Raw genomic sequence first — 27,637 nt, 5'->3', positions numbered from 1 at the left:
GAGCATATTATTTTTCTGCGTCCATTCTCCACATTTGTGCGTACTGGACGCATAAATGTGTGTCATGTAAAATCCTGAGCTTCTGATTCAGGGCAAAACATATGAACCTTGATCATCTTATTGTTGGTGAAAATAGTGGGCATGAAGTCGTGTTAACTGTGTCCTGAATCATCTCTTTGATTGCAATTTGATCTAAATTGCTATTTCAGTTTGAAAATGTAATTAAAAGCAGAAATACGTTTGGAATGAGGTTTGAGATATTGCTCTCAAATTTTCCAAATTTTCCATTATAACTATTCAAGTGAGAACATCTCATCAAACAAAAAAAATGGACATTGGCAAAAAGTTCAGTTGTTTGTTATCATGGGGTGTGTTCTCTCAATTTCCTTTTGAGCAGGAATACTCTTAAGTACCTTATGAAGAGATCTAGTGATTACATTAGGCAATGTAGCCTGTCACAAACTTGAGTCATTACAGACCGCCGCAACACGGCTGGAATAATGGTTAATGCGGTGTAAAACAACATTAAATCACTTACCTAACAGCAAAGTGGATATGCAGATCAGATTCGCTCTGCTCTTGCAGGGCACACAGTTGATAACTTAATAAATAAAATCCAAACGGAGCCCAGAACAATGCTGAAGCAATCTAGACTTGCCAAATAATTCTAGACTTGAGTTGGATTCATTTTTAAAAGTATTCTCTAGGGTCTGGGAGACATACCAGGCAGAAAAGAACCAGCATAGATTTAGCTCATTAGATGCCCAGATTCTGGAGTAAACAAGACTTTGAAGGTGACTTTTGTTTTATGAAAGTGTAAACTTCACTCCCAGACCAAGCTTCTCACTGAACATGCGGAGGAACTTTGGTGATGGATGTTATGAGGAGCCATGTGGTACAGCTTGTAAACCATCAACCTGTTTAGACTCCCACAAACATGTGTCTGCTCCGGCTGTTGGTACGCGGAGAAGCCTTGTCAAGCAGGGATGAGAAAATAGATTTGTGTTGTTTGTCTGAAATGTACCATTGCAATATTGTGCAGCCATTGTCGGGGCAGTTTAACACTACACAAACCCAAGGACATGGACGGATACATGCAGATATTGATTTTGATTCATACTTATGTTGTGCACTTGCACATATATGATCAGAATATACTGCTGTCAGTTGTGTTTTTCTGAGCTCACTGGCAAAGTGGAAACCAACGTAGGAACAAAGTTTGTTGTTTGATGACAGACGATATAATGACAGCTTGTAAATAATTGACTCGGGCCAGACAAACCAGTGATTGATAATTTTAACAAGGATCCATGCGGTCAGGGTATGATGACATGCAATCAACTAAGTCACCGTATCTGAATTGAGTCACCTCACGCAACAAGCATAGGTTGCTGGGACCTGTTCTTAGCTGGAATCCTATGTGGCGTAGGAACAATGGAGTGTTCCCATGTATGCACATACAACACTGGATCATGCTTGTATAAACTGCAGTTTTAACCTGAGGTGTTTCCAATGTCACTGTGTTGATTCTAGGACAGAGTAGGCCCCCAGTATCTGCTGAAGCTGTGTATAGGAGGATGAGGTGGTTGAAGCATGCAGGGGTTAATCTGACCCTGCTCAGAGGCCCCATATTTGGCAGCAAATTTCAGATCAATTTCTCAAATTAGAATTAAACAAATTCTTAATTAATTTTAATATAGCTTTTATGACTGATGTTATGGTTTTGTATGGTTGACATGGATATCATGGATAACACAACCAATATAGCTGAAGAGGCTTTAATGCTTAATTTTACATCATTGAATACAAATGTTAAATAACAGAGAATTTAGGAAAATAAGAATTTTTAATAAATTCCACTTATATTTATAAAACAAATCCATGGTGTGTAACCTGGGCAATTGTGTTTCATTGTGTCTTGGCCGATTGTGTTTCAGTGTGTCTTGGCCGATAGTGTTTCAGTGTGTCTTGGCCGATTGTGTTTCAGTGTGTCTTGGCCGATTGTGTTTCAGTGTGTCTTGGCCGATTGTGTTTCAGTGTGTCTTGGCCGATTGTGTTTCAGTGTGTCTTGGCCGATTGTGTTTCAGTGTGTCTTGGCCGATTATGTTTCATTGTGTCCTGGATGATTGTGCTTCATTGTGTCCTGGACGATTATGCTTCATTGTGTCCTGGACGATTGTGCTTCATTGTGTCCTGGATGATTGTGCTTCATTCTGTCCTGGACGATTGTGCTTCATTGTGTCCTGGATGATTGTGCTTCATTCTGTCCTGGACGATTGTGCTTCATTGTGTCCTGGATGATTGTGCTTCATTCTGTCCTGGACGATTATGTTTCATTGTGTCCTGGATGATTGTGCTTCATTCTGTCCTGGACGGTTATGTTTCATTGTGTCCTGGATGATTGTGCTTCATTGTGTCCTGGACGATTGTGCTTCATTGTGTCCTGGACGATTGTGCTTCATTGTGTCCTGATGATTTGCGATGCTGCTCATAAGTGTGAACTTTAAATTTGGTGTTTTTCCATTTTAGGACGCTTTTCCATTGGTCTGCTATCTCGAACAAATGACAGTAAACAAAAGTAAATTCATCTGGGAAATATTAAGTCAGTCATAAACCGTTTCCCACTTCACTAGGATGGCATTCCTGAAGACATACGCCAAAATATAAATGTAACTAAATTTGGGGTAAGAGGGAACATTTTCTAGATTCGTATAATTGCTGCTTGCACACTGGTGGCAACGATGATTTCACAGAGGGTGTCACAGGAGTATGTGAAGGACTATCCTTGTTAACTGTGGAGGCCATTTTGGTATTCACAGCCCAGGATCGGGTTGTCACCCTTGGCGACATAGTTGATGCATGTCATCGGGTCACAGTTTCACAGACCAATACTCATAGTGTCAATCACTGGATCGATAGCTCCACTTGATTTATTTACAGACCCCTGTGATGTAGCTGAATTATTGCTTAGTGCACTTTAAACAACAAACAAACAAAAATTCAGCTTAGTAGGTAGTGCCTTTATAGTCAAGCAAAGGTCCAAGTTTGAATCCCATTTTGATTTATGCCTCCATGAAACAGATGAAACTTTTGTATGAAAGGAATAAACCCTATTCTCTCTCGCTATCACACAGTCTAGACTCTAGCTCTATCGTGTACAACCTCCTACTCCCACCATATGTTAATAGCTAACTGCAGTGCCTTGAGATTCTGATGGTGCTGTTGTTCTACCATATAGTTTTCACATGTCTATTCTTGTCTCAGGGTCTGTTACTGATGTTCTACAAAGCTCTAGGCTGTTTTCATCTCTCCTTAATGCTTGTAATGTACCCAAGGATGTCTTCCATAGGTAATAGCTTGATACTGATTACATTTGACAAGGTAGCTGTCGATAATGTGTATACTTGATCACCGCCCACATGTTGCAATATATTTAGTCCTTGAACTTAACTGATAAATGATTACAATTTGATTTGGGTAGAAAATCGTATTGTCCTGAGCCTTGAGGTAGAGCTTTCATTATATGAACTTGCTGAACTGACAACATTTTCCTCATTTGACCTATGTCATGGACAAACTGGGTGAGGACCTTATCATTTTGTTTTTATTTCCTTTTGTTTATTTAGTAAGATTTTGGGGATATGTGAGAAAATTCCACTCCCAAATTCTAAGTTAAAGTTGTTTATGATACAATTGCATGGAATGTGGGGGCCAGCCATTTACATCCTCCAATTGTAAGTCAGAGGAAGGTGGGGAGGGGGGAAGATGTAGAGGAGGGGATGGTGGCCCAGTTCCGAGGAGGGATGAGGTGCATAAGCTTTAGAGGTGGGGGTGGGGTAGACTGACATGTAGTCCCAGAAATGAAGTTATCTTATTTGATATAGATCTCCAAAATGAAAAACAAATAACATCTGAATGGAGCCCAGAACAATCCTTAATTTCGTGCCTAGAGCTGAGGCAATCTATACTTGCCAAATCATTCTAGACTTGAGTTGGACTTTTTTTTCAATTTTAATTACTAGGGTCTGAGAGAGACACTAGGGGTGGGGATTCGATATATCAGGACTTGACAGGGCAGGGGTAGGCTGACAAGCCAATGAGGAGGGTGGTTGTGGGGGTTTACAAGCTGTTGGTGTGGGAGAATGGGAGGGAGAGGTGCTCAAGCTGTAGAGATGGGGGTGGGGATGAGACATGTTGGGAGAGACCAGTAGGGGAATTTGGACAATGGGGTAGGGGAAGTGCACAAGATGTGAGTTCACAGTAGGGAGTAGGCATGTTGTCTGAGGAATGGGGAAATGTACTGGAGCAGATGGCAGACAACCTGTGGAGCTGGGATGAGGTTCACAAACTGTTGAGGTGGGGGTGGGGATTAGACATGTAGGGGAATTTGGGGGTAGGGGAAGTGCACAAGCTGTAGAGTTCAAGGTTGGGAGTGGGCATGATGGCTGAGGATTGGGAAGGTACACAAGCAGTAGGGGTCCAGGAGGGTGATTTGCCCACGCTGTGGGGTGCGGATGGGGATATAGGGACTGTGCACAAGCTGTGAAGTAAGCGGGGCAAGGGAGAAGTGCACCAGCATGGAAGTGGTTTTGGGAGGCACAGAAGCCCATGGACGACTGGGAAGAGGTGCTGGTGGGTGTGTGTGTGTGGGGGGTGTGTTGTTGATTATATCCAGCATATGCAAACGTTCGGTCATGTCTAGCTCCTGTCAAATCACTTCCTGAATTACATAAGTAATGCATGCCAACATGCTGGAAGTTGCCGCCTTGACTCATGGAGGGATTAGGCTGTTTACGTGACAATAGATGGACCTTGTTGAACTGTGTTGGTGTAAATCTTATGTGTAGTAGACCTGTAAGGAACAGGGGGAAATAGAAGTGGGTTATTTACAGCCAGACAACCTCTTAACAAAAGTAAGTTGCTGGCATAGGTTAGGAGACGGTGGGGTAGCCTAGTGGTTATGGTGTTTGCTCATCACACCGAAGACCCGGGTTTGATTCCTCACATGGGTACAATGTGTGAATATTGATGATATTGCTAGAATATTGCAAAAATTTGGCGTAAAACCATACGTACTCACTCACAATTAAACTAATAAATCAAATCACACAGTGTTGAAAGTTGCAAAGATGTATAAGGAAAGGAGTATAGCTTGCAAAGAAACAAGTTATATCAGCAGGATCAATGTTATTTTGGTTAAAGGAGGTTGAATGTACCAAGATGCAGGATGAAATTTTGCAAAACAAATGATCATAACTGATTGAAGGCCAGTTCTAAACAATTGTTTTATATACAGTTCCAAACACTTCCACTGTACAGTGGGACCCGTGAAGATCCGGGCCAGAATAGGTCTTCAACAACCCATGCTTCTCATAAGAGGTGACTACGGGATTGGGTGATCCGGCTTGCTGACTTGGTTGATACATGTCATTGCATCCCAATTTTGTGGATTGATGCTCATGATATCAATTACTGGATTGTCTGGTCCTGACTTGATTATATACAAACAGCTGTCATATAGTTGGAATATTGCTGAGTGCTGCTTTAAACAACAAACCATTGTACTGTGGACGTTTTTGCCACCTTAATGTATTTGGATACAGTAAACTGCAGTTATAACGAACTCAAAGGGACCACTAATTTTTAAGTTCATGATAACTGTAGTTCGTTATAAGCATATATACAGCATATATACAACAAATGGCCGGGACTAAAAAACAAGTTTGTTATATCGGTAAGTTCGTTATAAGCGTGTTCGTTATAAACGTAGTTTACTGTACTTATGTACATACATTTCAGTTTATTGTTGCATTATTTGAGAGTTGTGACTTGTGTTTGAATATTTGTTAGTCACCAAATATATTTTGATGTTTCATTTTTTGGGGTGTTTTTAAAAATATCTATAAAGTTTCATTGTTAAAATAAGAATCTATGATATTACTCTAACAATACCTTTTAATAATAAGTGGGCCAAAATTTGTTTAATACAGCTTATTTTCGCTTTGACAAATAATGCTTATCAATTAAATAATTAAACAATTGAACAGGATTCATAGAAGGTACATGATATAATATAGTGTAGGAAAACATAATCTCTGAAAAGTCAATCCATGAAGAATATTATTGGATAAATGACCATCATGTTTAACATGTGATACAACTGTAGTCAGTTACAATTCGAACAGGGATTCTAAAGGGCAGAGGGCGTGCTGGCAAGGATGCTAGGGACGATTGCAGCGAGTATTTATAGCTGATATAAATCCCGATATATGTGATGATGATGTTTACAGTAGTGAGATAGCTGTCTGTGTGTAGCGTGTGTCAGCCATGTATGGTAGGTGACGCAGTTGGTGACAATAGATTGTACATACACTCTGAAAGGGCATTTTCCCCCTCCCTCCCCCCGTTGAAAAAAGTTCAAAATAAAGGAAAAGCTGTTGTTTGCCCCTTGAAACTATGCCACCAACTGCTGACTAAAATAGTTCGTTGTTGGATCAAAGGTTGTTTTCTGACAGTGACATATTTGACAACTAGGAAATGAAAATATCCAACAAATGAGTCAAAACTAGGTTATCATTGGGAAATTTATAACTCTGCAATAACAACTTAATGATGGGTAGCATTGTGTGATTGATAATCGTGTATCAAATATATAAAATGATATAGATCCAAATATAAGCTACCCGGAAAATTGTCAGAATTTGATTGTAATTGGTAACTCTATGATTTATGGATAGCAACTGGTAGATTGAAATCATAGTATGATTGATAATTTTGTGTGTAAATTAATGTGACAAAATCACTGAATAACTATCAAATAGTGATGATCTCAGTTAGCAAAAAAGTGAGCATGTCCTGGTACATGTTACAAACACATGCAAAGTCAATTAAATTGTTCACCTGAAAAACCATGGGATTTGGAATTGCATTTCGTCACTGATGTGTAAGGGGGGCCATGGGTGGCCCAGTCGTCTAAGGCGCTGTGATTCGCTGTGCAGAGTTGCGTCTCTTGGGCATGCCAGAAACCTATGATTGTTGGTTCGAATCCCGGTTCGACCCGATTATGTTTCTAGGTTTCTTGTTTTTACCTGTGCTCATGGGTTTCATCGTAGTGATAAATGTCTGAGACCTGCATCACTACAGGCTTTCCTCCCACATTAAGCTGACACACCGTGATATAACTGGAATAATTTTTAAAGCAGCTAAACCCAACTCACTCACTCACTTGCTGATGCGTAAAATATCCTTTTGAAATGGCCCCCATAAAACCATATGAAAGCTTTATTGAGGCCTTGAATGTTGTAACCCTGATCAAACAACTTTTGAGCAAGAGTTTTGTGGTATGAGCCTGCTTGATTGTACCTCAACAGTTGTCAGTCTAGACACCAACGGCTGGAGCTGCTGGAATATTGCTCGACATAAAGGGAAAGTTGACTATTGAAAAGTTGAAGTCATCCCTCTTGTCATACAGTCTTCTGTGGATGGTTTTCTGAACCTTTCTGCTCAGATCCAAATATGAAACCGATGAGGCTGTTTCACTGGTCTCTTGTATTTCTAGTTCAGGTGGGTAAATCAGTGGGATATATAAGTATAATATGATACAGAGCCAAGCTTTACCTACCCAGCTTGCCAGTTCTGAAATGCCAAATATACCCACAAGCAAATAGACAATACAGCATTGCCCTGTTCTACATTTAGTAGCTTTAATGGACAAATAAAAATGATGTTGGAGCAGTGACAGGTTTTGATGCACAGGACTATTACTTACCAATTGCTTCCACTTTTACCATAAGACCTCCTCCGTGGTCTAATGGTAGAGCGTCCACCCGGAGAGCAGAAGATCCAGGATCCGCTACATACCAAAAGACGTTAAAAGATGGTACTTGTTGTTACCCTGTCTGGCGCTCGGCATTAAGGGGCTAAAACAAGGACTGGTCGGCTCGGAGTCAGTATACTGTGTCTGAGTGGGGTATTCATGGTATCCCCGTGAGATAGCACTATAAATCGACATCAGTCCGGATAAGTACAAGCAGCCACACACATACATACACATGCATGCACGTCGCTATATAAGTACAATTATCTTGGACGTGACATTAAACACCATTTCACCTCACCTCACCTCACTTTTACCATAGACTTTGTTACATGCATGTTGAGACATTTCCTCTTTAACAAGATAACTGATCATTGTGATAGTTGACTGCATATAATGGCAATGAAACAGTGTGTGTGTGTGAGTGTGTGCTTGTGGGTGTGTGTGTGAAAAAATTGAATTTAATGATTTTTTTACTTTTGTATATTAGTATATGTGATCATGACGTAGGAATCATCTGTTTGTGGTAATAGCTTATAAACAGACAGACAGATAGACAGTTTTGTTCAGCAAAAAGACCTCTGCCTCAAAATGCATACAAAAGCTTTGCAGATGGAACCAGACACAGCTTGAAAAAAATGGTAGATCTTGTACATAGTGCCTGGTAGGGCTGGGATGATTCAACATTTACTACCCGGGTACCCACCCCCTATTACCTGACCCTACCCGGGTACCCGCTGTAGGCCTCAAGAGATAGGAACAAACTGTCAGATTTGGAAAAGTTTAAAAGTAGTTCTGGCAAAATGTATTTAGATACACATATAAAACGATCTGGTCATGCATACACTGAAGTTTACTGCATGAAGTTTTATCTATTTTTCAAACATATAAAAGTCAGAAGGAATGCATGTATAGTCAGAAAGAAATGGGAACATTAGTGACTTGTAGTGTGACCATAGAGTTTTTGATAAGTTTTGTCATGAAGCAATATGTCATGTGACTAAACACGGGTCCGGGTATTCCTGTGTGTACCCGGGTCCTGCTCAGTACCCACTCGACCCGAGTACCCGAGTTACCCATCCCAGCCCTAGTGCCTAGTATAACCTTCTTTCTTTTTATGATGTCAATCAGTGGATTGTCTGATCCAGACTTGATAATAGATTGACTGCGGTCATACTACTGGAATATTGCTGAGTGTGGCGTTAAACAACAAACAAAATCTTTCTGTGCCCAGTTATTGAAAAGTCCTTGACCTAGCTCTTTCCACCCACCACTTGAGGGAATATCAAACCATGGCACCGACATTCTCTAGATGGTTTTACCTGAATAGTAGATTGAAGAGGTCTAAAAATGTATTTGTGGATGGCAAGCTGCCATAAACTCTGTCTGCAGTTGTAGTCTACGTACATCTTTATTGCCTTAAAGCTGTCTGATCAATGACTGTCGGTGGGCTGACCTCTCACTCTGGAGGCCGCCAGTAACCTCTCACCTCCAGGATCAGTACAACATCTAAGGCTGCATCGGAGGCTTGTGAGTGGTTGTAGGGGGGGACAGAAAGTTTGGGGGGGGGGGGAGGGCATGGTCTAGTGGTTTCAGTGTTTGTTATTCACAGTTAGTCACACCTCAGACCTGGGTTTGATTCCCAACATGGGTGCTTTGAGATCTATTCTTGCTGTTCCCCACCATGATATTTCTGGAATATTGTTAAAACCCAACTCACTCACTGAAGGCGCAACATCAAATTTGCTTGTGGCATGTGTTTGGGAACCAATTCTTTGGGTCAGGAGTTTGTTTAGGCTATTTTAGACATTGTCTAAGTATTGGTACATTGTGATATTTAATGCCACGGTTTGATTATCATAAGATAGGTAGGATAAGATCAAATATTTATTTGCGTAACATTCCGTGAAGAAACAGTGGCAATATTTTTCTACAAACTACAAATATATGCATAATAGAAACTATGTATATTCTAACAATGTCAAATCATAAGGTAATGCATTACACCATGGTTATATATGTGATCTATCGACTTATCAGATTACAGCACCCATTCATTTCACAATCAATTTAGGATGTGTATAAACTTGATTCTTTCACAATCTGTTCTGAGTGAGTGAGTGAGTGAGGTGGGTTTAACGCCACTTTTAACAGAATTACAGTTATTTCGCAGCATGTCAGCTTAATAAGGAAGGAAAGCCTGAAGTGATGCAGGTCTTAGACGTTTACCACTTCGGTGAAACCCATGAGCACGGGTATGGTGCTGACAAACCTAGAAACATAAACAGGGCAAACCAGGATTCGAACCCATAATCATAGGTTTCTGGTGTTCCCAAGGAACGCAACTATCCACAGTGAATCGCGGCGCCTTAGACGACTTGGCCACCCGTGCCCCTTAATCAGTTCTGAAAAATCATTCTTCAATCACTTTTATGATTTGTATAAACTGATTCTTTTCCCAATCTGTTCTGAAGAATCTATTTTGGCGGTCTGACCTGTTGGAATTAGCTTGTGTGTCCTCCAGGAATGTGTACCAGTATGTGCTACTCATGTCACACTTGCCCTGGGGATAAGACTACAGGTAGAACTTGGTCTTCATGTGGTTGACCTAGTTGTGTTTCACAGCCAGACTTTGGGAAGGAGAACAACTCCTTGATACACCAATGAATAGTTGGGCACAAATGGCGATCACTGGCAACAACTCCTAGATCAATAGTTGGACTCCCTAAGGCGTGCCGGAAACCTATGATCATCAGTTTGAATCATGGTTCGCTCCAATTATGTTTCAAGCTTAGTCAGCCTCATACCTATGCTCTAGGGTTTCATTGTAATGGTCAACATCCAAGGCCTGCATCACTTCGGGCTTTCCTCCCAAATCAAGCTGACCTGCTGTGATATGACTGAAATACTGTCCAATGCTGCCTTAAACCAAACTCACTCACATACTCAACAGATTGACTGTCTGTCATTAGCTAAAGGGTTAGAATTGGTCTTCAGCAATCAATGTTTGACATAAGAGGCGACTAATGGGATCGAGTGATCAGACTTTATTGATGCATGTCATCGTATCCCAATTGCTTAGATTTATGCTCATGATGTCACTGGATTGTCTGGTCCTGACTCGATTATTTACAGACCGCTGTCATACAGCTGGATTATTGCTGAGTGCTGCGTTAAACAAAAAACTACCTGAATGTATTTGGTCATTATCTTCACGATTTGATCTATCCTATTTGTTTACAAATTCAGTTAAGCTTTCTTTATGATCTTGCAAATGCGGAAGAGTAATGCATTTTATATACTGTTACAATTGTTACAATTGTTCATCTGGTGTTTTTGTGCAAGTCTTGCCTTCACCGTGCTGGAATCTGTCTATGACAAGTCATAAGTGACCCTCATATAGCTGGAATATTGCTGACCACGGTGTTATACAACAAACAAACAAAACATAAGTGACCCTATTCAAACGCTTCCCTTACTTAACATGTGAAGTGAAGCCTAATCAGTACTTCTCCAACTGCAGAATGATCTAAAACATGCAGGTAACCCAGTGGTTGAAGTGTTTGCTTGCTTTATCAAATGCCCAGGTTTGATTCCCTACATAGGTACAATATGCGAAGCCCGATTCTGGCGTCACCTGCTTTGATTTTGTTGGAATGGTGCTAAATTTGGTGTGAAACCATACTCACTACATATAAACTAGACTAACATTTAGTCTCTGAAATCTTATATTACACAATATCCTTCTTGATTCCCAATGCTGATTGTGCTGGTCTTGCTTTTGTATGCATTTCTAGATTATTATTTTTACATAAAATAAATATATTCCATGGTCATGGTGCAGGACTACTTATAAACCAGTCTGCAAGGTTTTTATGTTTGAGTAAGTTTGTTTATCCTTTGTATGCTCAAAATACTGTTCTTCTGTTGCAGGTGTGGCACAAAGCATGTTTTAAATGTCAAGTTTGCAATATGACGTTAAACATGAAGAACTACAAGGGATATGATAAACTTCCATATTGCAATGCGTGAGTACATGTTTCTGCTTCTCCAGCAGCTCATGCTGTTGCCTTTTGTCCATTGTCTTCTGTCACCCCTCAAAAAAAGGCATTTTCTGGGTAAAAAATTAGCATGAGTTGGCTTGTCTGAGACTAGTAAAATTCAGGATTAGTGAATATCAGGGTTAGAATAGGTCTACAGCAACACATGCCTGCCCGTAAAAAGCGACTGCTTGTCATAAGAGGCGGCTAATGGGATCGGGTGGTTAGTCTCGATGTCTTGGTTGATGCATGTCATCGTATCCCGATTGCGTAGATTGATACCTATGATGTCAATCGCTGGATTGTCTGGTCCAGACTTGATTATTTGCAGACAGCTGTCATATAGCTGGAATATTGCTAAGTGCGGCGTTAAACAACAAACAAACAAACCTCTTTTACCATTATGTAGATGGCAGCTCTGCAGCAGATCATTCTTGTGGACAAGTGAAAATATAAATTGATTTCTAAAGCTGAATTCTAGGGTAGAATCATCCCCAGTAACCTTTGCTTACTGTAAGCAAATAGTTCACGTGGTCAGGCCCAGTGACGAGGAGACCTGGTTGATTGCGGGTCAAATGACCATTATGGTGTAGCTCGTTGCTCATGATATCAGTCACTGAATTGTCTGCCTCAGATTCAGCTATTTACAGACTGCCGTCATGTAGTTGGAATATTGCTGAGTGTGGCATTAAACAACAGACAAAGAAACAAAACCTGTGTTTCACATACGTCTATGCCTATCAAAAGTGTAGAATCAAAAAACCTGTATGATATACCTTTAAAGTTACTTTTTTTTCACATGAAATTAAGCTTTTTTTACCCCACGGAATACTCCAAAGCTTCAATTAAGGTTGGCATCTCTGTTTAAAGTGATTCTAGTTTCACCACATGCTTTGTGACTGAGCTGCCAATTTGGAACAAGAGTAATTTCGTTCGTAAGTTGGCACAGGGATATTTGTTGATGAAATGTTTCCTTGAAAAAGATTTAAAGCCTCTACAGATAATTTCAAACAGAAAAAAAATGTTTTCCTTCATTATACACAAAGATAGTGGTGATAGGGAATGTGATGTCTGCACGTTGAATGTGGATGCTATTATGCATGATGACGACATACCAAATCGAAGTGGACCTATGCCAACTGAACAGAGAAACTACAAAACATGTGGGGAGAAGCTTTGGCCTAGGTTAATTATGAAAGAAGATAAAATGTTTTGTGAACAATACCAAAACGACTGGGCTTCAGACATTCAAAACAAGTAGCACGGGTCACCATGAAGACACTAGAGACCATAGGTCACCATGAACACACTAGAGACCATAGGTCACCATGAACACACTAGGGACCATAGGTCACCATGAACACACTAGAGACCATAGGTCACCATGAACACACTAGAGACCATAGGTCACCATGAACACACTAGAGACCATAGGTCACCATGAACACACTAGAGACCATAGGTCACCATGAACACACTAGAGACCATAGGTCACCATGAACACACTAGAGACCATTAGTCACCATGAACACACTAGAGACCATAGGTCACCATGAAGACACTAGAGACCATAGGTCACCATGAACACACTAGAGACCATAGGTCACCATGAACACACTAGAGACCATAGGTCACCATGAACACACTAGAGACCATAGGTCACCATGAACACACTAGAGACCATAGGTCACCATGAACACACTAGAGACCATAGGTCACCATGAACACACTAGAGACCATTAGTCACCATGAACACACTAGAGACCATAGGTCACCATGAAGACACTAGAGACCATAGGTCACCATGAACACACTAGAGACCATAGGTCACCATGAACACACTAGAGACCATAGGTCACCATGAACACACTAGAGACCATAGGTCACCATGAACACACTAGAGACCATTAGTCACCATGAACACACTAGAGACCATGTACATCACACCACTACTGACATTCTTCAGGCCCACCTGAAGATAACTTTAGATAAAGTTTAATTTTTAAGTTATGTTGAATTTATGGCCCATTGCAATTATCAATTGCCCATAGAATTAAATTTATGGCACATACTTGCCCAAACTGGCTCATTAATTTTGTAAACATGGGGCCAATGGCCCGTGAAGAAAATTCCATTCCTGATCACTAATTACTTTGCCATTTATTATGCTGACACATGTCTCTATATTGCTAATAGAAATTACCTAGTAAAAAAAGAGAGCAGGAAATTATTGCCTTAAAACCACTGTTCTTCCCACCTGTTGTAAGGAATGTGCAGCTGCACATGGGTGTCTATGAATGGAGCTCAGTTTATGAAGTAGTCAGTCTCAATGTCCATGAACCATATTATTTTCCTTTCTGCCCAACTATAGCCCTAAATCGAAGAAGATTTTCCACAGTGTCTGGTATCATCTGCAAGAAAACGTAATCACTTCACTGACATTCCCATCCCACAGGGGCTCCTTTTCATTTTAAATGTAGTTGTTGTTTTCTTCCCAAATCATATGTTAAATATTTTCAGAGACAAATCGTTAGTCTGTTTAAAAAGTGCATTCTTAATTGATGGAATCTAATCTTTTTTAATGCAAGTTGTAAACTTATTACAGAAAGCAGAGGAGAGTTCTTTAAGACATTGGCATGTTTTGTATGTGAAAGTTGTCAAATATGTTCATTCATTTTCACTCATTATGTGAAGTTTCATTGGCAGGCCTGGCAAAGTAAGCTCTGTTTTCATGTTTCTATAAATATGCAGCAGCTGGAGAGGTATTTTTACCTCATGCACAGTCAAACAAGGATACGATAGCAATCATCTGAGACTGAAATGCATTTTCTTTAAGTCCTTCTTTCCAATTGACCTATGTTTTTATTTATGAACAGAATCTGAACTTTTCTTGTTTGGCCTCAAAGTACTTCCTGGAGAATGGGTCTTTGTGTTAATTGTTTTTTGGATGTTTTGCCATTTCGTAGATCATTATCAACAACCATTATTAATATGACATAGCCAGCCTATAAGATAGTGCTGTGTGTTTCATTCGGTAGTAGTGAGTGAGTGAGTATGGTTTTAGACAGCTTTTAGCAATATTCCAGCAATTTTACGGTGGGGGACACCAGAAATGGGCTTCACACATTGTACCCATGTCGGGAATCGAAACCGGGTCTTCGGTGTGACGAGCGAACGCTTTAACCACTAGGCTAACCGACTGCCCCTCATTCGGTAGTGCTAGACCTGCACAGTGTTACTTGTACACTGCACTATGTATCAACAACCATTATCAGTATGACATACATAGCCCATGAGATAGCCCACCTATTTCTAATTTTGAGAGTGCCCTGGGCGCTTATTATGTCGTTTACGGTATGTACAATGAGTCGGTCAGTGTCAATGACAGTCAAACACTTATCCCCCAATATATCGCAACACAGAAAGCTGTATCCCAATATATTGAAATACAATTTTATTGCAAATACATTATATCAGCCCTAGGCAGTACTGTTAAATAACACATACATACAAGAGAAACTTTGTCATACCAACCTTGGTACGCTACCCCAAATGAATACAATGGGTGAACAATTTGTGCTGTTCCCTGTGGTAATGGTAGGAACCAAAAAGAGAAAAAGTGACCAATTCTTAGGAAATTAGGGCCTGTGCTTAAGGACGAAGTATATTTCATGATGAATTTGTTTTATTTCAGACATTACCCACAGACGAAGCACACAGCAGTTGCAGACACCCCTGAGAGTAGACGTATTGCTGAAAATACTAAAATCCAAAGTAATGTAAGTATCTCTCCAATATTCAGCATGTTTCCTCTCAATTCACTTTCTTCATTATCATTATGATTTTGTTACATTCAGTATATTAAAGAACAAATTATTTCCCAACAATCATTTTATGTATATATATGAAATAATTATGTGTCATATTTCAGCTGATACATGTTCACCATGCTGTTTCCATACCTGCTGTCACATTCCCAGTTTTTGATAACCCTATGCAATGTGAAAGTTGTCCATTTTGTGAGTTCAAAAGTATTTTAGCATTTCTTCACATAAAAGCAATATAAAACCTGTTTTTGTCTGAGTTCATCAAAAGCGCTCAGTGTTTCGTATAGGACATATATTGCAGCTGTGGCAGCTGTGATTATTGAAATTAAACTGAACGTAAAAATAAAAAATTGTGAAATTGAACTGAACGTAAAAAAAAATTGAGAATCCTGTTGAGACCCTACTGTATGAGAAATGTCCTGTTCTTGTTTCGTGTGGTTGTAAATTATTCCTGTGAATTGTCAAACACTTCCAACAAATTCATAATGTCAGTGCCAGAGAATAATCAGTCTGGAATATCTGCCCAAACAGATTCCATAGGGCATAAGGGGCACAGTAGTGATGACAGTTATATGAATGGATCACTGAAAGTATGGATGATGACACCAGGTGTTCACGAAAGGGTAAGCATGCCATGCTCTACTTGTACCCGTCACCACACAAAACAGGAATTGATCTCCACAGTTTTTGCCACATTATCAGATATATTTCAGCGCAGATTATTCTCATATTAAAATAGCCTTGACATTTGGCCCTTGAGGCCCATATCAGAAAGACTCTTGTTGGGTTACTGACATATATTGGACAGCTATGGATTTGTATATGGTTATCATTCAGACTGTTGACTGAGTTCTAGACTGTTTTTAATAAGATTTGCTATTGCAGGAATCTCTTGAGATGCGAGAAGATAATCTGCTCATCATAATATACCATTTGCATGGAATGATTGATACATGTGTATCTCTAAATGCATATTATTTTCAGTGTCATTGCATTAGTCAGACAAATCCATATAGAAAGGGAGAAGCCTCTAAAGAATGGCGCCCATTAAAGTGGTAAAAAAATTTGTGATGAAGGACTTGTGTGAAATAATATAGATCTATGTATTTAGGACGATCAGTTATTGCCAGATTGGCCTTGATTATGACTTTCAGTGTACAGATGAGTAAAGTGGTGTTTGGGAAACATGTTTCAAATGTATTGGAATGTCACTCTGTCCAATCCTAGTACTTCTTTAGGACCTGTCATCTTGTGAAATATGTATCCATCATCTGTAACAGCGTTGTATGTTCTTTTATGTTATTCAGAGAAGATGTCTTCGGTATTGGTCATAGCTTAATGGAATAAATGACAGACCGACTTTCAGGAAAGCCATTGGATATGTGTATTGGTTGAATTAACTGTCTGGATTTCCTAGAAATCAGATTAAGTTGCAGCAAAGGAGCAGACCTTTAGCTGCAGAAGAAGCACTTAGGGTATTTCCTTGTCACTGATTGGGCTTAACCTGTCCAAGGCTAGCCTGAGTGGACAGGATAGTCAACAAACGTACATCCAGTCTTCAAGTAATGCAGTCTCATTGGTGACTTTGGAGATGCTACTATCACTAAGACTGCCTAATTGGCTGCTGGTATTCTTGGAACCGTTTTCTTGTTTTTAGAGTTTACGCTTTGAATAGTGACATTTCTTGTCAAAATGAGCCAAGAAGTTCAGAGATGCTTTATGTACAGTGGTGCACCGACGTTACAAGAATGTGTGTAGCTTGCAACCTGTACACTTATACATCTTTAGGGAATTTGTTTGTCTTCTGGAAGTGTCTTCTCTAGGGAATGGTGTTTCATGAATACTATCCTTCTCTGAATTGTTTAAAATTACATACTTTTAGTGGTTCAAGTAGGATTTCAAGTTTATATATGTATTAATATGAGAGTAAAGACAGACAGATTTTATGATTGTGAAAACAGTAAACTATCTAGCATTCTAGTTCAAGACATCAAATTTGAAACCTTGTTTCAAAATTATGAAAGATATCCCCTTCGCGACTCACAAATGAAGTGTGTAATGGCCTTTTGAATATGCAACCTTGGTACATCGCCACATGTATGTTCACAAAAGTATGAATGAATTATTCACACAAAAATAAGCTGAATAATAATTTTTTAGACTTAAAGGTTTGATTTGTGCTGTGTTTGAAAGGTATGAATGTATCTGGTGTCACAATGTTGGCAATGATGACTTTTTGCAGAGAGAATACCACAGTGACTTCGAAAAACAGAAAGGTAGCTACACTGCCATACCGGACAATCCTGAACTCCTGCGACATCTGCAAAATACCAAGAATACCAGTCTGGTATGATGGTGGTGAACATAGAGGCTTGGGATTGACGTGTTATCATATATCATGCTGTGTTTTCCTTGATTTGCTATGACGACACCCTAGGTTCAATTATCTAGCCATTGACCACAGTTTTATGGCTTTGTGTGCCAGTACTCTTTGATCTGCAGTGTCTTTGTCCAATGGTTTCGGTTGTAGTGACTGTGAAGGACATTACCTGATCTCAAATGAAGCGCCATCATCCTGCTGTTCTTGCATTACAAAGAATGGCACCATGGTTTGGTGTGGTACTAGAACTAGTTTGCTGTGTAATTTCAAGTTTGGTAAATAAGTGTTTTATCATTGACACATGAGTATCATTTTCCATATCATTTTGCATAAACCATTCTGTGTGATTTATCAAGTTTTACAGGGTATTAAAATATAATTTCAACATGTGAACATTTCCAACATCCTTCTAAATGCTTGATGGAGAGGTTTATTTCAAAGCTTTAACTGTTTCTGATAAGAAATCGTAATAATTCATGACATGCAACAAACCATTTATATTCCTGCAAGCACTTCGCGCCGAAGCTTATTTTCTTCTCCTGTGTCACAAAGACGACACTTTTTTGGTTTCCGAATCGACCGACCACTGCCAAAAGCCATAAAGCAGGAAATGAATAGAGATTATTTGAATTTATTTGTAGTTGCCTGTCCGCCTTGTTTTGGAAGAAGCAGGAAAATATCAATGGATGAAAGGTCTCTGTCCACTGTAAACATGTAACAGAGAGAAAAAGACTTTTCTGTCAAAATGAAATTTTAGTTATTCAAGGGATACAAACTGTTTTTCCAAAAAAGGTTGCTTTTTTTCTTTTAATAAGCCATAAAAATCTTTCATAATCATTCAGAATGAAATAGAAAATATTCAAGTTTTTAAAACTATATCCTTTATCTTATTGGAGTTTTACTCATGAAATCCCTGTCAACCATAGACGTTTGGCCTTACGATGTCCCTAGTATTTTGATGCAGGGATGCTGCTAGCCTTGTGAAAGTCACCATACCACCAATAGCATTGACATGATGAAGCTCTTCACATCAAGTGCTGTCCACTTGATCACTTCTGGTGTAGCTCTTCCCACATGGAGTTATCTCCCTTACATTCCTGATGAGTTTGAACAGTTTATGATGATGTCAATCATTAACCACACTCATGAAATATAATAAGTTGGAACAATTCAAGAGCTTGGATATTGTCTTGGGGTGAATTTTCCATTTGTGACATGATGGTATTCTTTGATATGAATTGCCATTCATTAAAACAATTTTGACAGTGAGGGGTTGATAGCATGGGAAAGTTGTTTATGTAATGCTAACATGTATTTTTATGACGGATTCTAATTGAGAGTCAAAAGAATGGATTTTTGATTCATAATGATTACAGTACTCCCTATAGTCCGTTTGAGAATTGCAAATTCAGGTATTTGTAATTATTCCATGAACAAGTGCAACCGTGTGGACAAGTTGCATCATGGGTGACACAGTATTGCATAATTCATATGTCGATGTTAATAATGCATATGGCCCAGTTACCGAAGGCTCCACTATTATTCCCTGTGCCGAGTTGCATCCTCTAGGCTTGTCAGAAGTCAATGATTGGTGGTTAGAATCCAGCCACCCAGATTTTGTTTCTAGGTTTGTCAAAACAATACCCTAGCTCATGGGTTTCACCACAGTGGTCATCGACTAAGACCTGCATCACTTGGGGCTTTCCTCCTACATCATGCTGCTATGCCGTGATATAACTGGAATACTGTTCAAAGTGACGTTAAATAAAAACTTACTCACATGCAACTGATAACCTCCACATATTTCTTCACTATTGTTCATAGGATTTGTTTGTTTGCTGTTTGCAGTCAGTAAATAGTTGAGCTTGGACCAGACAGTCCCCGAATTGATATTCTGAACAACGTGTACCCAAGGGGGTATCAAACCAAGGTCTTTAGAAAAAAAATAACATGCTTTCTTTTGATATGCAGTCAAGTCATTTCAGAAAAAAAGTTAAATGTTTAAATGAACACTGCGGCTGAACAATCCATGAGCACCAGGAGGGAGTATCTGGGAATAACCTGTCTGGAAGTGCTCTGCCGTGGGGGGAGCTGTCGGGCCAACTTGCAGCACAGTTGTGTAATTAATGGCACTAGCTGAAGCAGCACACTGCTACTCCCCTAACAACTGCCCTAATTGTGCAAGTCAGAAATGTTAAATTGCCAAGAGTCCCTGAAAAAGATCACTTGTTCTCTGCATTTCCTTTAGATAACAGTGCAGCTTCTGTTCGTTATTAATTGGACCATGTTTTTTAATGTAACTGTAATGATATGTTTTTAAGTCAGGATCTTCATAAGGGTTTGTTCTGAAGTGGGTTTTTTTTCTTCAGTTCTATGATGTTTATTATCATTACAATTGTAGCGACATATGTTTTATTTTCTCATGTAGTGCTTTTGCCTATCCTGAATAAACATGCGATGCATGTGTATATTTTACAAGTTTACGTTCATTTGAAGTATTTCTTGATTCCATTATAAATGTTGATCAGTGGTTGTCACATTAAAGGCATAATTTTGCCTTGTGTGCTTCAGTATCCAAGATCTTGTTCTTAGAAAGTCATTTATTTATTTTTAATCTTTAAAAAATATATGTTTTATGTTCCTTCACTGCCCTAAGAAAAATGATATTTGAATTCTGAAGATCCGGGCGAGAATTGGTCTTCAGCAACCCATGATTGTCGCAAGAGGCGGCTGATGGGATCTGGTTGTCAGGCTCGGTTGATGTATTTCATATCCCAATTGCCTAGATCGGTGCTCATGATATCAATCACGGGATTACTGATCCAGACTCAAGTATTTACAGATCACCGGCATACAGCTGGTATTTTGATCAGTGCAACAAACAAACAACAACATTGAAAATTATTACTCTCTCAATGGAACAGTAGATGTCAATGTTAATTCTTATGTATGATTAGCACAGAAGTAATTTCAATGAATGTTAGACCCTAATACCTTGTGTCTGTCATAAAAGGTGAACAACATTGGCGGACGTGGTTGATTGCATGTCATCTCGCCCCAACGATGTGGGCCATTGCTCATAATATCAACAACTGGTTTGTCTTCCCCAAATTCGATTATTTACAAGCTGATGGGCTACAGCTGGAATATTGCTGACTGTGGCAAGAAACGATTACTCCCTCACTCACTTATTGTGTTTATGCAGCCACAAAGATTATGGGCTATATTAGGAGATGGTGTTGCTTTCACCAGTATACTGTTAACCTTACCTTTGTTTGGTTCACGAGACATGTTTACTTTGCATATATAAAATAAACACGCACCTGGCCTTCTTGTGCCTGTGTAATGTGTTGAAGGCAGTAGGGTTATGAAGTTGAATATCACCTGCAATAACTCCTGCTTGGTGTTTATGATCTATATGTGGTATACCTACTCTGGACGTATGTCCGTATGGTAACATAGTTGCATATCGCCTGCAATAACTCCTGCTTGGTGTAAATGATCTATATGTGGTATATCTACTCTGGACATATGGCTGTATGGTAAAATAGTTGCATATCGCCTGCAATAACTCCTGCTGGGTGTATATGATCAATATGTGGTATATCTACTCTGGACATGTGGCTGTATGGTAACATAGTTGCATATCGCCTGCAATAACTCCTGCTTGGTGTTTTTGATCTATATGTGGTATATCTACTCTGGACATATGGCTGTATGGTAACATAGTTGCATATCGCCTGCAATAACTCCTGCTTGGTGTATATGATCTATATGTGGTATATCTACTCTGGACATATGGCTGTATGGTAACATAGTTGCATATCACCTGCAATAACTCCTGCTTGGTGTGTATGATCTATATGTGGTACAGCTACTCTGGACGTATGTCAGTATGGTAACATAGTTGCATATCACCTGCAATAACTCCTGCTTGGTATATATGATCTATATGTGGTATATCTACACTGGACATATGGCTGTATGGTAACATAGTTGCATATTGCCCGTTATAACTCCTAAATATTGTATATTATCTATATATGGCATATCTTCACAGGGGAAATAAGGTAAAGGTCACATAGTTGCATATTGCTTGTAATAACTCCTGGATGGTGTTTACGATCTATATATGGTATATCTACACAGGGGAAATAAGGTGAAGATCAAATACAGTTAACGTCGGTTATAACGAACTCGAAGGGACCACAGATTTTAGTTTGTTATAACCATAGTTTGTTATAAGCATATATACATCAAATGGCCGGGACCAAGAAGTGTGGTCGTTATATCAGTCAGTTTATTATAAACGTGTTCGTTATAAACAATGTTTACTGTAGTTGCATATTGCCTGCATTAACTCCTAGTTGGTGTATATTATCTATATATGGCATATCTACATGGGAAATACGGTGAAGGTCACATGCATCCTGCACAGCTGTGAATCACCAACAGCCCAGGTCTTGATGAGAGCAATCATCAAATCATATTTAGGTCTGTCGTTGATAAACTGGGTCACCAAATGTATAAAGTTGACACAAGTGTTATTTTTATCATGTTTACTGTTTGGAAGTGTCAGATTAAATCGTAGGTCAAGCCAAAACATATTAAGTATTGATTTATTATCAAGGTGTGGATATGTTAATAAGTTTAAGACTCCCTTGTCAACAAGCTCTGTGGGGATTGTTGTCTACATAATCAGTACACCTGCTTGTCATAAAGAATTTAGGCATTATAACTATTGAAAAATCGTAAAACACTTAGAGACAAATCATGTCTTGATTCAGTTGAAATAATGCAAACAATTACTTGAAAATCTACAAGGAGCTATGCTAAAACTGAATATGCAGGTAGTCTTAAATTATCTGTCAGACAGTCAAGCAGGTGGAGGAAAATTTCATGCGGCCAGACAGAAAATTTACTAGCCACTGGCAGCCGGACAGAAAATTTACTAGCCGCGGGCAGGCAGGCAGTTATTTCGGACACTGAATAGGGGCCTTTGTCATTATGCCAGAATGTTGTGTGAAACATTCACTCATTTTCTGGAGTGATGAATTATTATGAATCTTTGGATATTAGAGCAGCTATTGAATTATTATGAATCTTTGAATATTAGAGAATCAGATTAATTCCTTGATGGGATGGGGTGGGTACAGTCCGGTGTGACATATCTTGGTGTCACTCAAATTCCTCACATGAAGCAAAGTTCTTCAGCCTGGCTTCTAAAACAGAACAAGCATTTCCATGCGAGACAAAAACAGGGTTTGCATGTCGATCACTGGGGACAAAAAACACCAGCATTTGGTTCCCTAATCTGAACGATAGATTTTTCTTGGCTCCCAATATTGACGTGGTTGTGTTTGATGGACATTGTTGACGATGGGGAGACAGGTGTGAATGGCCGCCCCTGCTGTAGATCCTCCACTGCGTCCTGGACGAGCTAACACACAGACACTTCTCTCTGTACTCTCTCTAAGCCCTTGCTGCTTACATTGCTAACAAAGGATTTTTATGGTTAAACTGAGGTTTAAGATTTCAAACTTAAAATCTGACAAATATTTTACTTCTTGACTTTTTTTTCTATTTTTTAACTTTAAAATATCAATTTGTTGCAGGGATTATTTTTGTTGATGCTAAGACATGTAGACACTTTCATTGCCAATGATAAGAAACTGTTCACTATATAACCACAATGCAAATATGGGGATGAATATATAAATAGAATTTGATGCGTTCACTTGTTGCATCGAAGGCCTGGGTTCAATTCCCACATGCATTAAATGTGTGAGGCCTATTTCTGGTACTCTCCGCCACGATATTACTACAGGGGTATTAAACTATTCGCTCACCTGTAATGAGAGACAGGTATTTAAATGGATGATAGTTGAAAATATTTGTTGGGAATATTGTGTTGTAAAAGTTTATGCAGTATAATTAATGTGAGAATTTTCAGGAAATGAAATGAGAGTCATCATGATAAAAGTTTTAAATGGAAATAAAGGTGATGCATTTTCAAGATAATGATGGCATGTTGTAAGAAAAGTATGAGAAGATCACACAGGTTTCTATTATGACATAAGTCATGGGGTAGTCCACATGATGCTGCTGCTGCTGATGGTGATGGTGATGGTGATGGTGATGGTGATGGTGATAATGATGGTGGTGGTGATGGCGATGATGGTGGTAGTGATGGTGGTGATGGTGATAATGATGATAATGATGATAATGGTGATAATGATGATAATGATGGTGGTGGTGATGGTGATGATGATGATGATGGTGGTGGTAGTGATGGTGACGGTGGGAGAAGGAGAAGGTTTCTCAGGATAGTGCTGCCATCATGTCATTTAGTAAAGTATGTTATGATGATGATGGTGGTGGTGGTGGTAGTGATGGTGACGGTGGGAGAAGAAGGAGAAGAAGGTTTCTCAGGATAGTGCTGCCATCATGTCATTTAGTGAAGCATGTGTTGTATTTGGACATCACACTGAGTCGCTGTGGTGACACAATCAAGATTAACGTTCCCCTAACCTGCCAAGTTGATGTCAGAAACCACCAAGGTTAGGCCCTCATTCATTTCTTTTTCCAAATGTCAACAAGATGTTTACAAATCCAAAACAGCTGTTTGTGTTTTTTTCACCCGACCTCCCTGACACCTGCACACAAATTTAGCCAGTGTGTATTCTCCATTGGGAGGAGACTTGCTGTTGGATTATCATTCAATGCCCACCTTGCATCAGAAGTAGAGCCTATTGGGAAGATTTGACAGTCAAATTTGCACTAATCTTCTTCTGCATGGCCTTTTTTGTTCAGAATTTTAGGAACCTGTTACACAAAGTTTGTTTGGTTGTTTAATGCTGCACTCTGCAGTATTCCAGCTATATGGCAGTGTTAGGCAAAGAATTGTATGCAGTGTTTGTTTGAAATGATAAGATTCTGTTAAAGAATGCATGGTTCATGTTTAGGAAGCTCAGTTAATGTTAATTGTGGCTAGAATCTGTGTGTCGCTTTGTCTCATGTAATTAATTGAAACCCATACCACCCATTATTTTAGATAATATATTTTTTGTGTTTTCCTAAAAAACCTAGAGTTTATGTTAAGGCATTAAAAGATGTAATTTCTCTAGGCTAGAATCTGTCTCTTTGTCCCATGTAGAGAAATGAAATGAAATTAAAATATGTAAATTGTTTTTTCTCTAACAAGATAAAATTAAGGTTTAATTAAGGTGTTAAAAGATCATGTGATTTATTGCTAGAATCTGTGTCCCTTTTACCCATGTAATGAAATGTATATCCCATTAAACCAATATTTTAAAAAACCTGAAAAGACTTTCTTCCATGAATATGAGTGTTTATTAAGGCGTTGAAAGATGTGATTCCTATTTATGGACAGAATCACTGTGTAAAAAGTGCCCTTATACAGCATATGATTTTTGAACTGTTAAACTTTCTGTTTCATTGTGGCTGTGTAATTGCTTTGGGAGTGGTGTTGACCCTATGATTGTAGGAGCAAAGGGAAAACCCTCCCATATACATGATATGCCATGCAAGTTTAGCACTTGGGGTAACTGTGGCTTGCAGTTTATAAACATTCCTTTGAACTAGAATTTTGCATGGCACATGTTCCAAATAATGTACATGTAATACATTTTCTTTACTAATCTGGGTACAATGTGTGAAGCCCATTTCCAGTGTCTCCTGCTGTGATATTGCTGCAATATTGCTTAAAACGGCGTAAAACCATACTCACTTGCTTTGTAGCCCTTGATACACTTTGTCTACATCATAACATGGGCCCATAAAACGTTACTTATATATTTTTATTTATCATGATCATCAGAAATTTTATCAGTTTGAAGAAAATCAACACTTAAATCTTCTCTTCAGAATGAGTGTAACATAAAGCATATTCAGTCTCAACATAGAGCAGTGCTAGTAATTTGATTTGAGGCAAACAAGTAAGGCTATAGTTGATGCACAAGGGGTTTTTCAGAAATATTGAGAGTTATCTCCCTTGCCTAGGTAATCCTGACCAACGATGTTTTAATAGTGTGGTATTCAATGCCAAGCTCTTTACAAGCTTACTCCAAGAACTGATGTGTGGGAGAGCCAGATACATCGCCTCTATTTATAGATACTGAATATCTTGTGAGGCCTCATAGGTCAGGTCTCATTTGTTTCCAACAGATTTTCAGATTAAGGTGATTAAACTTGAAAATTATGAAAATTGTATTACCCGATTTGTGATGAGTATTGTATTCATGCTTAGGAAAAAACAGATATTCAAACACAGCACATTTTAAATATTTGTTGATTTTTTTCTTCCTTTCTACAATATGTAAATAGTACTACTAGTTAGTTGCAGTACCAACGTAATAAGTTTAAACCTGCTCCATCCCTTCATGAATCAATGGGTAGCCTAGTAGTTAACATGTTGCTCCTCATTCCAAAGGGTTCCTCACTCAGGTACAATGTGTCAAGTCTGTTTCTGGTATCCCCTGCTCTTATGCTGCTTGAATATTGCCAAATATTTGTGTAAGAAATCAGTGGTTCAACTTTACAAATGGTTTGTCTGCACACTGTGTTAACGCAGTGTTGAAATTTGATGTGTCGAGCTTATGATTGTCCCTAAGTAAAAGCTTGGTCCCTGAGTTGTTCATCCTTTTTCATTTGGCGAACCTCGGATATCTCAAAGTATTTACGTAGGTCCCTTCAACCGCAACACAATGGTGTTTGACTGTATATATTGTAGGTCTTCCATATTAAAACTCCAACAGTCTGTCCTAGCCTAATGCAAGGCAGCTTCCTTCCACACAGCTGTGTAAAATCTGTACTTCTGTTCATAAATTTAGACAGTGGTAAATGTAAGATCCTTTATTGATTGATCCCATGGAGTTGCTCCTGTGCCATTTTATGAAAGTCACAACTAGTGATAATGAATATTGTGTAACATGTCTCACATATCTGTTTATGTATTCTCACGGTTGAAAAAATAAATTGTAAGACGTTTAGTATGATGATACATACTTCCGCAACTAAGAAGGTCTGAAGGTACATTTTCAAACACTCCAGGGATCGGTGGGGTAGCCTAGTGGTTAAAGCGTTCGCTTGTCCTGGGTTCGATTCCCCACATGGGTACAATGCATGAAACCCATTTCTTGTGACCCCCACCGTGATAATGCTGGAATATTGCCCTAATTGGTGTAATACCATACTCATTCATTCATTCAAATACTCTGGGGCCCATTCCACGAACTGATCTGAGCGATTTCACCATTGCAACTCACATGTGTTTACAAGGACTAACAATTCTCTTGGTACAAAGAACGCTTTGTTGAAGGGGGTGTTTGAACTTTATGATGCCGGAACCTGTTCCATAAAATGATCATAGCACTATAACTGTCGTGTTAAAGTAGAGTCCACGTGAAAGTTTTGAGCTAAAATCGTCTTATCACTACGATCGAATTGTGGAATTGTAAATCACAGGTGTAGTGTGTGTCAGACACCGAAACATGTAGATATCAAATTGTCCAAATCCTGCTCAAAGTTGAAATGTTTTTCTTGCATGTAGATC

General features: G+C 39.0%; 1 protein-coding gene across 13 annotated transcripts in view; it reads left to right on the top strand.

Moving 5' to 3' along the window:
- LOC139463862 (LIM and SH3 domain protein F42H10.3-like) overlaps window positions 1-27,637 on the top strand; it is a 110,676-nt gene that overhangs the window by 30,538 nt on the left and 52,501 nt on the right. For 11 of the 13 annotated variants that reach the window (XR_011653076.1, XR_011653074.1, XR_011653073.1 and 8 more), the window contains exons 2-3: window positions 11,750-11,844; window positions 15,551-15,635. Coding sequence is in view for 5 of the 13 variants with exons in the window: in XM_071245258.1 (XP_071101359.1) it covers window positions 11,750-11,844; window positions 15,551-15,635 (180 nt within the window). In the remaining 8 variants the exon portion in view is untranslated. Of the gene's footprint in view, window positions 1-11,749; window positions 11,845-15,550; window positions 15,636-17,925; window positions 18,031-27,637 lie in introns of all 13 variants that reach the window. The other 2 variants (XR_011653077.1, XM_071245259.1) reach the window with 1 other exon arrangement.

Source organism: Haliotis cracherodii, unplaced genomic scaffold, assembly GCF_022045235.1.
Source record: "Haliotis cracherodii isolate W230 unplaced genomic scaffold, xgHalCrac1.p SCAF_16, whole genome shotgun sequence".
NCBI lineage: Eukaryota > Metazoa > Mollusca > Gastropoda > Lepetellida > Haliotidae > Haliotis > Haliotis cracherodii.
Note: the sequence above shows the minus strand (reverse complement) of the source record. Positions and strands in the feature narration are given on the sequence as shown.